Consider the following 14,220-nt stretch of genomic DNA (forward strand, 5'->3'; position numbering starts at 1 on the left):
GTCAATATTAAGAAAATACACTGGCATGGGGACTTTTACTCAGGCTTTTCAAGAAATAACATCTTTTTTATGAATTCAAGACTGATTTTCTTTTTAGTGTAGATTCTTCTTGTAGGAAACATTATTCTACTTAGTATAGCGGATGCTTGTACCTCCCATTTCCTAGTGAGATAAAGAGCAATTAAAGAGGGGAGTGGGACTTCTAACACTGTGTTCACATAGAGCCTGGTACAGCCCAAGCTTCTCCTCTCAGTCGACAGACTGAACAATGGTTGCTATTTTAACTGTCATCTATCTGCTAATGACCGCCAGAGCTCTGTTTGCAGCCCAGGCTATCCAAGCCTCACACCCCTACGTCCAGTCGCCTCAGACTAACTCTCCATGACATCGCGGTCATCTGCCGCTTTTCTAACTGCCTACCAGGAGAACATTTAATCGTCTTTGGGAGAAAATACCAAGCCAAAGCTTTCACACGTTTCCATGCACAACATTGAGGAGAGTTTGCTGAAAAATTACTAGGCACATTAGAATCAATATCAATTCAACAAAAACCAGGAGGAAAAAATAAAGGCACTGATGATTCAGATGTTGGAGTTATCATCCAGGGGTTTTACAGTAACTATGGTTAACATATTCAAGAAAGTATAGGAGCCTGCTTCATCCTCTCCCACTCCCCCTGCCTGTGTTCTCTCTCTCGCTGGCTGGCTGTCTTTGTCAAATAAATATATAAAATCTTCTAAAAAAACATATTCAAGAAAGTAGAGGGGAAAAATGGAGCCTCGTCCCAAAAGACTTGGAATTTTTAAGAATCAAAGAAAGTTACAAAATGCAGTTGTATATTTTGTCATTCGACTGCTTGAAACCTTCCCATGGCTTCCTTGCCTATAGGATACAGATTAACTTCTTACCATGTCATAAGAAGCACTTCAAACCTTCTTCCTCCTATTTCCTCCTACCATTTCATAGACATTTTGTGCTTTAGTTACATTCAGCTGCTAACAGTTTACTAAACACAGGACTTTCTTTGATGTTGCTGGGCATTCACAGCTGATATTCTTGAAAAGTGGAATGCTCTCACACTACCTGCTGGTCCATCAGAAATATATATTTATCCACAAATAACCACCTCAAATAAGACCTTTCCTAAGATATTCTTGCATTCCTTCCAAGGCACTTCCATAGCACCTATTACATATTCCGTTAAATGCTTCCCATTGGTATTTCAATTTTTTAGACATCTATTGGTCTCCTGTATGTCGTAGGCCAAGAGCAGTGGTGTGCTACAACTGACTTGTGCTGGCTCACAAGACCCCTTGTAGAATGTTCAGGAATTTTGTGACTAGGTTGTTAAACCCACCTATTATTAAAAAATTAAATAAACTTAAAATTAAATAAATGATGTGAAAGACAGAGATAGTTAATATTTTCAAGTTCATCATTATCTGATTATTTTATTATAATCTGTGCTCTAGGTTATTTATGTCTACTGCTTTTGTATGGTGGAAATAATATATAATGGTGTGCTACTATTTCTCTCTTCCCAAATTTGTTTCATGTTGATAGCTTGAAATCAGTCATGGTAAGAGTATTTACACCACAGATACCAGCAAATGCTAAAAAGCTAGGACTTGATCTCTTGTTATTGATTATGTAGATTTAAGAAAACTACAGAGAAAATATTAATAATGCAGTTTTAACTTAAAATTGTGGTATGATAGCCTTTACAGTGTGAACAGAACACAATATTGAGGAAATGTTTTCCTAGTATGTGAAAGCCATTGTCCAATTCAGAACAAAGTTGCTCACATAATTGACGAATAAAGTTGACATACATATTTGAGGTTTTCCTTTCATTTTAGTTGCCAACATAAATGAAAATTTCAAATGACATTCATGTCAGATTTATAATGTTCATCAATACAAGGGTGTCTTATTTGCTGAATAAGATAGTAATCCCTCAGACGTCATTCCATTGTCTTCCTGCTTTCATCATTTCTGTTGAAAAATTCTGCTTTGTCTCTTTTTGTTCACTTTGAAGATAATGTACCAGTTTTTCCTGGATACCTTTTTTATTTTTATTTTTTTTTATAGTGATTTTTTATTATATTATGTTAGTCACCATACAGTACATCCCCGGTTTTCGATGTAAGGCTCGATGATTCATTAGTTGTGTATAACACCCAGTGCACCATGCAATACGTGCCCTCCTTACTACCCATCACCGGCCTATCCCATTCCCCCACCCCCCTCCCCTCTGTAGCCCTCAGTTTGTTTCTCATAGTCCATAGTCTCTCATGCTTCATTCCCCCTTCTGATTATCTGGATACCTTTTAATTTTGATTTTCAGCAGTTTTATTAGGATATTCCTAGGTGTATTTTCTTCGTATTTATGCTAATTAAAATTCATAGAGTGTCTTGAAAAAAAAAGATGATAGTCATGTTTTATCTGTTTTGTGATTTATTGTGGTATCATTGCAATATCAGAATTTTAAAAACAGATTTTACAAGAGATAGCAAGTCATACTGAAGATGTAAGTGTATAAAACAAAATAAATTATTTTATCTGTAAGTTGTGTGCTATAAATTTTAATATAAACTAAATATACAATTTTATTTTAAGTATAAATTAAATTTATATATATTTATAAATTTGATTTTTATTTGTAAATTGTGTGCTTATGTCAGTAAAATTTATAGTGAAACTATGTATACACACACAAACACATCACACACATATACACTTTTTTTGAAGAGGCATTTGTTAAACATTTATCAGAACACACAGGCTGAGAACCTCTCAAAGACAGGAATTAGGTCTTGTTCTTCTTTTATCTCTATTGCCTGGATAATAAATTCAGTGGTTAATATACAGTCCGGTGAATTACTATTATTTTAAGCCTATATAGAGAGAGAACCAATATTATTTAGATTTGAAACCCAAAATTGGTGCAGAAATCGTAGTTCAAGATGGAGTGCTTAACTCAAACTGAAAACTTAGTAGGCATTTTAAGGCAGAGAAATATATTTTCCAAAGCTGATTTGAAAAGGGCTGGCTTTGTGTAACTATGGGTTCATAGTAATACGCATCACCCTGTATGCTGCCTTGCCCAGTACTCGTAAAGTGCATGTATGACGTGACCTATAATTCATAGGGAACTACAAAGAAATCATCCTCTTCTTTCACACTGCTCAGGCCTTCACATCAGGCTACCCTTCACATTGTAACTTCAGCAAATTGTAGAGGACCCGGAAAATAGCGAAGATTGCATTTCTTAAGGATCTTGTAAGGATCTTTTATTTGGTTCAAAGAATACAAAACTAAAGAATTTATAATTTCACAAATATGAAGGAATTCAAGATAGAAGAGATGTTCTTCGTGACCATGTTCCAGAAAACAATGAATCTTTTTTCCTTGGGCATTTTGGTTTTTCGTGAGAGATGCCAAATCATCTGTCTTCAGCTGGAAGGAAATAACATTAAAACTTTTAGTTGCAGAAGGTGTTTTTCCCTTTCACTGGGACATCAGATATAGAAAATTCTACTCTGAGACCCTGATAACTTAAGTAGCATCTAAAATAGTCTTGGACCGGAGGCCGAAGCTCGGCAGGCGGGGTTCAGGCTTGGGGACCAGCCGCTGCCGTAATCCTGCTAGAGGTGAACAACAGCATCATCGAGGAGACGCTCGCACTCAAGTTCAAAAACTTGGCCAGTGGTAACAAGCAAGAAGCAGCAGAAGTAACATTTGCAGATTCGATGGAGTCCTCTATCATATTTCAAATCCCAATGGAGACAAAAGTGACAGTATTTCTTTGAAATTCTACAAGGAACTTCAGGCATGTGGTGCTGATGAGTTATTAAACAGGGCACACAGGAGTTCCTTGGTAAATCCCGAATCAGGACACAGTGTCTCTTTCCTCTTTGCCCTTGAAAATCTGCCAGCATCCCAAGATTCCCGTTGTGCATCAGGCTGGCATGTTGACACGAAATCGTTTTGCTTCTGTCTTGGAGAAATACTCCCAATTCCAAGAAGAGGGCAAGGAAAGAGAGAACGGGGCAGTTTTCCATTAGAGGGATGATGAGACCATGTCTGTTGGGTCTAAGAGGACAGAGCCACAGTAATCTTCAACACAGTGTTTAAGGGTGACGACGCTGTGGTCATTGGAAAAGTGTTCACGCAGGAGTTCAAAGAAGGACACAGAGCCAGCCGCGCAGCCCAACAGGTCCCCTGTAGCCACCGGAAACCTCCTCTGGAGCTGCAAGACACGGATGCTGCGGCGGGTGGCAACACTAGCTCTATGACCTTCGTGCTGTTCCCTCGCCACACCAATGCCAGTGTTCGAGATAACTCCATGGACCTGACCCACACGTTCCGGGACCGCCTGCACGAGCACATCGAGTGCTCTAAGGCCTAGATGCACACACGAGGGGGGCAAAAACAGCGACTTCCTCAACGTGCTGAACGGTGCACGCCCAGATGCTGAGAAAAGAAGACAATCACAGGGAAGACCGTGTTCACACCGCTCGATCTTGGGAGCAGAAGGAGGAGGCGGCTGGCAGCTGACGGCAGGAACACTTGCTACTGGATAATCGGAGCTTTTCATGTTGCGCGGCTTCAGGTTTTTAAGGGGTTCTCCGTTTTGGTTCCATTTTGTACATGTTTGGAAAATAATCTGCAGGAACGAGCTGTGCTGGCAAGGACTTCGTAGTTCTCAAGAATTAAAAAAAGAAAAACTTAACTTGATTAACTTAATTCCTTTTCTTGATCTTCCCTCTCTCCCCTTGCCTTCTTTCCCTTTTCCAAGCTGTTCCACTCTGCAGTACGTTACTGGTAAGGAGTTGCAGGATAAAGCAATCTTAACTTGTTTTCTCCTAGGTATTTGAGTTCAAAACTATCTAAGAATATGGCTGGGGTCATTAATAAAGAAAATCTTTCTCTCTCAAAAAAAAAAAAGTCATAATTTTTAGTACAAATGTGTGAATAGGCTGAGACATAAGATAGTAATCTCTTCAGGGGCACCAGGCTGGCTCAATCAGAAGAACATGTGACTCTTGATCTTGGGGTGGTGAGTTCGAGCCCCACCTTAGGGCAAAGAGATTACTTTAAAAAGAAAAAGTGATTTCTTCAAAGGAAACAGCTGAAACAATTGTGCAAAAGTGGGAAAAATATGTTTTGATTTCTTAGTTGAATATTCGTATTTAAGTTGAATCTCTTACAGATACTGACTGGCTTTTTTAGGGAGCATGTCTATTTTACTGATTTATCTTAGAACATTACCAGCATGATTCATAATTATACTTGTCCCAAGAAAACCACATAAATACTTATATCAAGTGTTAGAAAACAAAAATAAATTATGTATAAGGATCCACGTTTACTTTCTCTTTTATAGTAAGGACAATTATTTGGTGACCACTGCACTATATACCTTATGAAAGAAATTGTGCATTGCCAGGAAAGATTTCTATATGTTTTATGGATTTTCTGTGTAAGACTTAAAAAAAAAAAGTAAAAGTGTAAGTGAGGAGGGAAAATGTCATAGTCTTCCACAGCTAAATGGTAAAACTACTCTTCATAAATAGAGATAATACTACTGTATAGTCACCATTTGAAATATTTCTCTTTTAGTGGTGATTGCTTTGAGTCAATCCATATCTACTCTGGATGAGAATACTCTCCTAATTTAACAATTCAATACATATTTATTGAGAAAATACTCCATGGAATAAACTATGCTAAACACCATAAGGCATCAAAAAAAAGGTGATTAACTATGATATAGTCCATGCTTTTCAAGAGCTTCAATCTAAAAAGAGAGAAAATTAAAAAAAATACAGTACATGTTTAGTACTGTTCTAAGTACTGGTGAGATAAAAACAACAGGCTACTAGAATTCAGAGGACAAGGGGTTACCATAAGCTTGAAAGAAGCAGGAAAACTTTCCTGAAGATTGTATAATATAAAATAACCTTTAGCTATCAGTAGGATTTCAACAGACAGAAACAGGGAAAACATAGGAAATTTAGGGGGTCAAAGGTTCCGAAGATACGTACCTGCCCCCCCCCCCCGCCGGCTCTTCTAGCATGGGACACAAACAAAAACAAAATAAAACAAAACAAAACTTGCTTGCTTCCTATTGGAAGCTAGAGCTCTTGAGTCCTGAGTAACAACTGAGGGCTGATGAAGCCATATTTTTAGAATTTTGGTGGAGAACTATTGCTAGAAAAGATGCGTGCAGCCCCTGAGACTCCTGTGGCAAATACAATTAATGCCCTAGTTACTGACCCGGTGATCTCCAAGATAGAGACCTAGACTGCAGGGCCTGTTCAGCTATGGGAAATTCCAGCTGTGATGTTAACTGTTGTTCCACCAGAGGGGAGATGAAGCCTTGAGTTGAGAATAAGGATGTCTGAATTTCACCTGAGAACACAGGAGCAATAGATAGAATATTTAGCAGACACTCCACACTGTGCACACTCCAATAGTTGTTAATGTGCATGTATATTCATGCGTGTGTGTTGGGGGGTAGAAGTGTGTAAATAAAGTTATATATCTTATAGGATGGTTGGAAGATTGATTTTTTTTAGAATTCTCCCATTAAGTAAAACAAAAAGAATAAGAGATATCACATAAGACACAAAGATAAAATCAATGCAGCAATGCAGAAGATCCAATATATCACTAGTAGGAGTACTAGAAAGAGAGAAGAGAAATGCAATGACATTTGCCAGAACTGGAGAACACAAGTCCCCACAATTGAAAGAGCTCCCTGAGTACCCAGCATACTGAATGAAAAGACACACACACACACACACACACATACACACACACACACAGAGGCACAGCATCATAAAATTTCAGAACACCAAAGGTAAAATTTGTAAAAGCATCCGGAAAGGAAAGAAAAAAAGTGAAATGAAAATAAAACTAGGTCACGTACAAGTAGCAGGAATTCTCAGCACCAATATGTAGTGATGAAAACACTGAATCAAAGCTCTCAAAAATTCTGATTGAAAATCATTTTTCAGCCTAAACTTCTACACTCAGCTAATCAATCCAGTGTGGGATTAGAATTTAAAAATCTGCAACCAGATAAATGTTCAACACAATATCACAGATGCAGTATTCTTTCAAAAATATTGAAGCAAAATGTAATTATGAGAATAATCAAAACAAATTCAGAATGTGGGACAGTCTATGACACAATTGGGTCTAGATTACCCAAAAAGGCAGAGTTATGGAAAGCAATAAAAGGCTGGAGGACTTTGATAGGTATTTCATTAAATGTGTAGATTGCTTTGGGTAATATAGACATTTTAACACCATTTGTTCTTTCAATCCATAAGCATGGAACATCTTTCCATTTCTTTGTGTCATCTTCAATTTCTTTCATCAGTGTTTTATACTTTTCAGAATACAGGTCTTTTACCTCTTTGGTTAGGTTTATTCATAGGTATCTTATTGTTTTTGGTGTAATTGTACATGGGATTGATTCCTTAATTTCTCTTTCTGCTGCTTCATTATTGGTGTATAGAAATGCAATAGATTTCTGTACATTGATCTTCCATCCTGCGACTTTATAGCATTTTTCACAGTGCTAGAACAAACAATCCTAAAATTTTATGGAACCATAAAAGACCCCAAATAGCCAAAGCAATCTTGAAAAAGAAAAGCAAGGCTGGAGGCATCACAATTCTGGACTTCAAGTTATATTACAAGCCTGTAGTGATCAAAACAGTATGGCACTGACACAAAAATAGACAAAGACACAGAGATCCAGACAACAGAATAAAAGTCGAGAAATTAACCCACAACCATATGGTCAATTAATCTTTGACAGAGCGGGAAAGGATATCCAATGGGAAAAAGACGGTCTCTTCAACAAATGGTGTTGGGAAAACTGGACAGCAACGTGTAAAAGAATGAAACCGAACCACTTTTTTACACCATACACAAACATAAATTCAAAATGGATGAAAGACCTAAATGTGAGACATTAGGAAATTTAGTTAAAATCCTAGAGGAGAACACAGGCAGTAACCTTTTTGACATTGGCCGTAGCAACAAAAGCAAAAATAATCAATTGGGACTACATCAAAATAAAAAGCTTCTGCACAGTGAAGGAAACACCCAACAAAACTAAAAGGCAACCTACAGAATAGGAGAAGATATTTGCAAATTTCAGAGTCAATAAAGGGTTAGTATCCAAAATATATAAAGAATTTAAAAAGCTCAACACCTCAACACCAAATAATCCAGTTTAAAAATGGACAGAAGACATGAACAGACATTTTTCCAAAGAAGACATACAGATGGCTAACAGACACATAAAAAAATATTCAACATCACTCATCATCAGGGAAATACAAATCAAAACCCAAAGAGATATCACCTTATGCCTGTCAGAATGGCTAAAATTCACAACACAAGAAACAACAGGTATTGATGAGGATGTAGAGAAAGGGGAACCCTCTTTCTGTTGCACTGTTGGTGAGACTACAAACTGGGGCAGCCACTCTGGAGAACAGTATGGAGGTTCCTCAAAAAGTTAAAAATAGAACTACCCTATGACCCAGCAATTGCACTACCAAGTATTTACCCAAAGAATACAAAAATACTGATTTGAAGGGATACATGCACCCCGATGTTTATGGCAGCATTATCTACACTAGCCAAATTGTGGAAACAGCCAAGTACCCACTGACTGATGAACAGATAAAGAGATGGGGTGTGTGTGTGTGTGTGTGTGTGTGTGAGTGTGTGTGTGATGGAATATTACTCAGCCATAAAAATGAATGAAATCCTGCCACTTGCAATGACATGGATAGAGCTAGAAAGTATTATGCTAAATGAAATAAGTCAGAGAAAGACAAATACCATATGATTTCGCTCATGTGGAATTTAAGAAACAAAATAAATAAGCAAAGGGGAAAAAAAAAGAGGGAGGCAAACCAAGAAACATAGTGTTAACTATAGAGAACAAAGTGATAGCTACCAGAGCAGCCGGTGTGGGGGGAGCGGGGGGGGGGGGGTAAAACAGGTGATGGGGATTAAGGAGTGCACTTGCTGTGATGAGCACTGGGTGTTGTATGAAAGTGTTGATTCACTGTATTGTACACCTGAAACTAATATTACACTGTATGTTAACTATACTTTTTTAAGAGACAGAGTACATGAGTGGAGGGAGAATGGGGAGGGGAGAGAGAGTGAGAATCCTAAGTAGGCTCCACGCCCAGCATGGAGCCCAACACAGGGGGATAGTTACAAACAAATAATTCAAAATATATAGGAAACCAAGAAAATAATAAAGTGAATGAGCAATTATTAACTTTAGGAGAAACAAAAAGTATATGAGAATAAAAAAAGAATTGTATTAATCTATTTGGATCCTTAGTGAATAATATTTATTATTGAATGATAGTGTAGATATTGACTATTTAACAAAGTAATGATGAAACTATATTAAGGTGTAGGGAAAAACGTAGGGAAGAGTCTATTACAAAACTAAATCCTTAATAACCTGAATGGCTAGTCAATAAAAAATAATCAAAATTCATAAATCAGCAACATTAATTTAACCATATTACTTAATAACACAAGAATTAATACTGGAAAAATAGATGAAAAGGCTTAGAGAGCACTGAGGGTTAGAGAGTGACAGGGAAAGGAAGTGCTGTTTTTTGTGCATAAATCCTTTGGTACTATTTTAAAATAATCTATAATCTAACTATGTTAAAATTAACTTTAGAATATTTAATTTTTTAATTCCATTAATTTTTTAATTCCATAGGAATTAAATTAGAATAGTCAAAGATCAAATGGAGAAACAATCCCATAGTGCAGAGCAAAAATATGATGAAGTGAAAACCATAAGTGGAAGAACAGAAGAAATTGAAGTTAGACTCAGTAAACCTCATATATAAATAATAGCATTATATAAATAGTAAACCAGATGGAGAAGTCATAAATAATATTTTAAAAACGTTCTTGGGGGGGTGCCTGGGTGGCTCAGTCATTAAGCATCTGCCTTTGGCTCAGGGCGTGATCCTAGCATTCTGGGATTGAGCCCCACATCAGGCTCCTCTGCTGGGAGCCTGCTTCTCCCTCTCCCACTCCCCTTGCTTGTGTTCCCTCTCTCGCGGCTGTCTCTCTCTCTGTCAAATAAATAAATAAAATCTTTAGAATAAAATAAAATAAAATAAAAAAATAAAAACATTCTTAGGTTGATGAAAAATATTAGTTTCCAGATTAAATGGGCTCAAAGATCTTAGTCAAGACTGATGTGGAAACTTTCATATCTGCGTATTTTTTTGTTCAAATTTTTTTAACACAATAGAGAGATCTATAAGCCTCCAGACTGAAATGAAATTATGAATTGGTGGGATGGGATGGAAATTCATTTAAGAGAAAGAGACGCACCAGCAAAGGCCCAGAGACAGAAAAACTAAAGGTTTTTCAGAAGTATGGAGTAGTTGAGGTGGATGGCTAGGGTTTAGAGTACAGTCACTGACCACGAAGGGAAATAAAGGTAAATTTCTCACACAGGGATTGATAACTGGATTGTACAACTGCTAGCTTGCTTTCACAAGTCTGCAATGACAAATCTGCATTAGCTTTGGTAGTGTTAATTTAGTTAGGTAATCAAACTCACCACCAGCATCATCTTATTTATGAGATTTAAAAACTGTAGAATGCACAACAAAATAAAGGCTCTTTATGTGGCTTCTGTCTTTTTTTCTCTTCCCTTTCTTCCTGCCTCCTATCCTCCCCCAATCCTTCCCTCCGTCCTTTCCTTCCCTCCCTTCTCACCTTACCTTCCTTCCTGCCCTCCTTTTCTTTCTTCTTTCCCTTTCTCTTCTTTCTCCTTCCTCTTTTGTTTGTTTTGCAATGATGACTATATCTTTTTTACTGAAAGTTGACCACAATTTAAGGATCCTAAATTTTGTAGTTTCAATCATAATTATGATTATTATCAGGGGAAAGAAAAAAAAAAACCCAGTGGGGTTGTAACCAATATGGTACCACCACCATGATGTTAGCACACTATCTAACCATAATATTTTCAAAAGAAATTTTATTTTTAACTTCTTACATAGTCTTCATTAGTATTGATCAAAATTCTAGACAAATTCTAGAGTAGCTATTGCTACTTTAATGACATGCTGAGTTTAATTATTAAACATTAATATCTGGCCCATGAAATATTAGTCAAGGTTATGAAGGAATTATTAGTCTAGTAAAATCTGAGGCAGAGTAACTAACCAAACATAAAAACTAACTTACAGTCACATCATATAAAATCTCATTAAGCCAAACCAGATCTAAGTTAATCAAATTGATTGCTAATAGGTCTTTCTACCATTTTCTGCCTCAGGGGTATGATGATGGCTACGGGGGTGAATATGATGACCAGACCTATGAGACTTATGATAACAGCTATGCCACCCAAACGCAAAGGTAAGGCATTTGCTGTCTCAAGCATCCTTCTCAGGATTATTTCTAATCCTGCTATTTTTTTCTCTTGTATCTGACTTCCAGTTCTATTATGTGAGAGTTTCTCCATTGTCTTTCTGAATTATTAAGTTGTTTACTAGACTGAGAGGTAACAGAGAATAATCTTGCAATTGTTAATAACAGCAGCGTTATTTTAAGACTAGATGATTATCATAAACAATGAACTCATTAAGTAAGTGTGTATTTAACAAAATACTGTTACTTCTGGAGATTATTTTAGTAAATTCATAATTAACACAACAATGAAACACAAGGCACTTGTTCAATGAAGCTTTTTCCCCTAAAATGGAATTTTTATTTGTAAAACAAAAGATATATGAATGTTATTAGTGCTCCTTCTGAAAAGGAAAATTCGTAGAACATCCTATGGAATGAATAATTCCTTTCCTTTCTTGATGGATCTCTAAATGATCATTGACTATATTTTTTAGATCACATTTTGAGATATCAATGAATTTTTACTTTCTTAAAGTCAAATTTTTTGAGGTAGTACTTACGTATAGTACATTTTGCCCGTTTAAGGTACAGAGTTTGTATGAGTTTGACAAATGCAAACTATCATGTGACCACCATCAAAATTAAGTTATAGTGCAATTTAGTCAATCCGAAATGTTTCCTTATGGCCCTATATAGACAATTTTTCTCCTTCCCAGACCTTGGAAACCACAATCAGTCTTCTGCCATTAAAATTTTGACTTTTCTAGAATGTCATATAAGAAGAAGTGATACGATATGTAGTCTTTTGAGTCTGGTTTCTTTACAATCATGATGTATTTGATATTTATTCATTCATGTTGTTATGTGTATCAATGTTTTCTTCCTTTTTATTACTATGTAGTGTTTCATTGTAAGGATGTACCATAGTTACTTCATTCTCCAGTTGAAGGACAAATAGGTTGTTTCTGGGTTTTTTTTTGCAATTACGAATAAAATTGTCATTAAACAAATGCATTCTTAGGAAAATCGATCTCCCAAATATTTTTTTCTGAAAAAAAAGTTACAATTTTCATGGGAAAGTAGGAAGAGTCTGTATGATAGTTAAGTGATTCTCCCGTATATGTGATTGACAGAAACCAACAGAGCTAATTGTCACAAAATCATCACAACTTTGACCATTCATTGACCAACTTTTTGGGACCCAAAGAAATCTGGATGCTTCATTAAGTAATATCTGGAGGAGGGGAGGTGACAAAGAAAGAAACAACTTTAAGGTCATTATGGAGTGGAGGAAATCTACATGTAGCACATAAGTGTGCATTTTGAATGGCCAGGACAGCCTAGTGAAAGGAGTGAAGGGTTAGGAGGCAATTAGGAAAAAGATGAGTGTGAACTGATACCTTTAAGGCTAAGGATAACATATCATTAGAAAAATGACCATCTTCAACTTTGAATAACTGGTTGATTTTAGTATGTTAAACAGAAAAGCCATCATGAGCTAAGAGTTTATACTGTGGGTGATATATTAACAGTCTCAGTTACATATTGAAGCAGCACAATTATTTAGGATGGGGGAAAGTTTTGCATCATGTCACAGACACTGAATAGAGTATTGTATGTAAACTGGCTACATATTTAAAGCATCTGCTAATATTTTCAATCAAATTGTAAGTTCATTATTGTTTATTAGTGCATAAAAATGGTGATAATAAAGTACTATAGCTTGTTTCAGAAACTATTTGGTAGAAAAAACAATTACCACACACTAAAAACACAACTAAAATAGAGTAAAACAATTTCTTGGATTTAGCTCTATAGAGCTATATTCAACTGATAGAAATTTTGGAAAAATTTTCTGAAAGTGAGGGACTTTCTGCATCTTTCTTCTAGTAAGACTTTAATGGGCTTAACTGACTTTAAGAGACAAGGAAGAAGAAAAAATGGGAGATTAGGATAGTTTATTTTTTAATATTTCAAAAGTGAATATTAGAATTGAACATAATTATGCATAAATAGTAGAATAATCTCAGAAAAAATTTGTCTTGTTTAATGAAGCATAATTTATATATAAAAAGATACTTTCTATGCACTTCTGCTACCTTCTCTTTCTCCTTTCCTATCTATTCCATTTTCTATGGCTAAATTCATCCCATCCTCCTAGGCCCAGCTCGAAGCTAACTCTTCCAAAAAGTTTTTCCTTAATCCTTTATTTGGGAATAATCTGTTTTTGCTCTCAATTTCATAAGCACCATATCTTTACTTTTCTATGGCTCTTCCTCTCTCTGTCCTACAGCGGGATCAATTGTGTACATATTACTTATCACTCTCACTACTTTCCTGGAATCCCTGTCTCATACTCTCATGTCCCTCACAGTATCTAGTATTGAGTCTTTTATAGGGTATGTACTGAATAGATGATTGTTGAATACATGAATGTCAGACCTAATGTGTATCTACACTGTGAATATAAAAATAAGAGCTTCTTCCATCAAGGAGAATACAATATGCAGAATTCTACATATTATATTTATTGACAGAGTATTTATGTGTTTCTGAGATATCTTAGCGTTAAACCAGAATAGATAAAGAAATCAGGTCATGAAATTAATTAAAATGATACTAATATTCTTTAAAAAAATGATACTAATATTCTCTATTGCAATAATTATAAAATATCTATTTTGGTCAAAGCATGACCTCAATACTCATAGAGTTTCTGCACATTAGAGGTTCTCAGGAAAGATTTGTAGAATAAATGAACAAAAGATAAA

General features: G+C 35.9%; 1 protein-coding gene and 1 pseudogene across 2 annotated transcripts in view; both read left to right on the top strand.

The window, feature by feature from the left end:
* The window catches only part of LOC123796967 (actin-related protein 2/3 complex subunit 2 pseudogene), a 50,716-nt pseudogene extending 46,010 nt beyond the window's left edge, over positions 1-4,706 (top strand).
* KHDRBS2 (KH RNA binding domain containing, signal transduction associated 2) overlaps positions 1-14,220 on the top strand; it is a 541,301-nt gene that overhangs the window by 487,320 nt on the left and 39,761 nt on the right. For both annotated transcript variants that reach the window (XM_045803086.2, XM_087856979.1), the window contains exon 7: positions 11,373-11,455. In XM_045803086.2, coding sequence (XP_045659042.1) covers positions 11,373-11,455 — 83 coding nt within the window. The remainder of the gene's footprint in view (positions 1-11,372; positions 11,456-14,220) is intronic.

This window comes from Ursus americanus, chromosome 29 (genome assembly GCF_024610735.1).
Source record: "Ursus americanus isolate L20-20 chromosome 29, mUrsAme1.1.p, whole genome shotgun sequence".
Taxonomy (NCBI): domain Eukaryota; kingdom Metazoa; phylum Chordata; class Mammalia; order Carnivora; family Ursidae; genus Ursus; species Ursus americanus.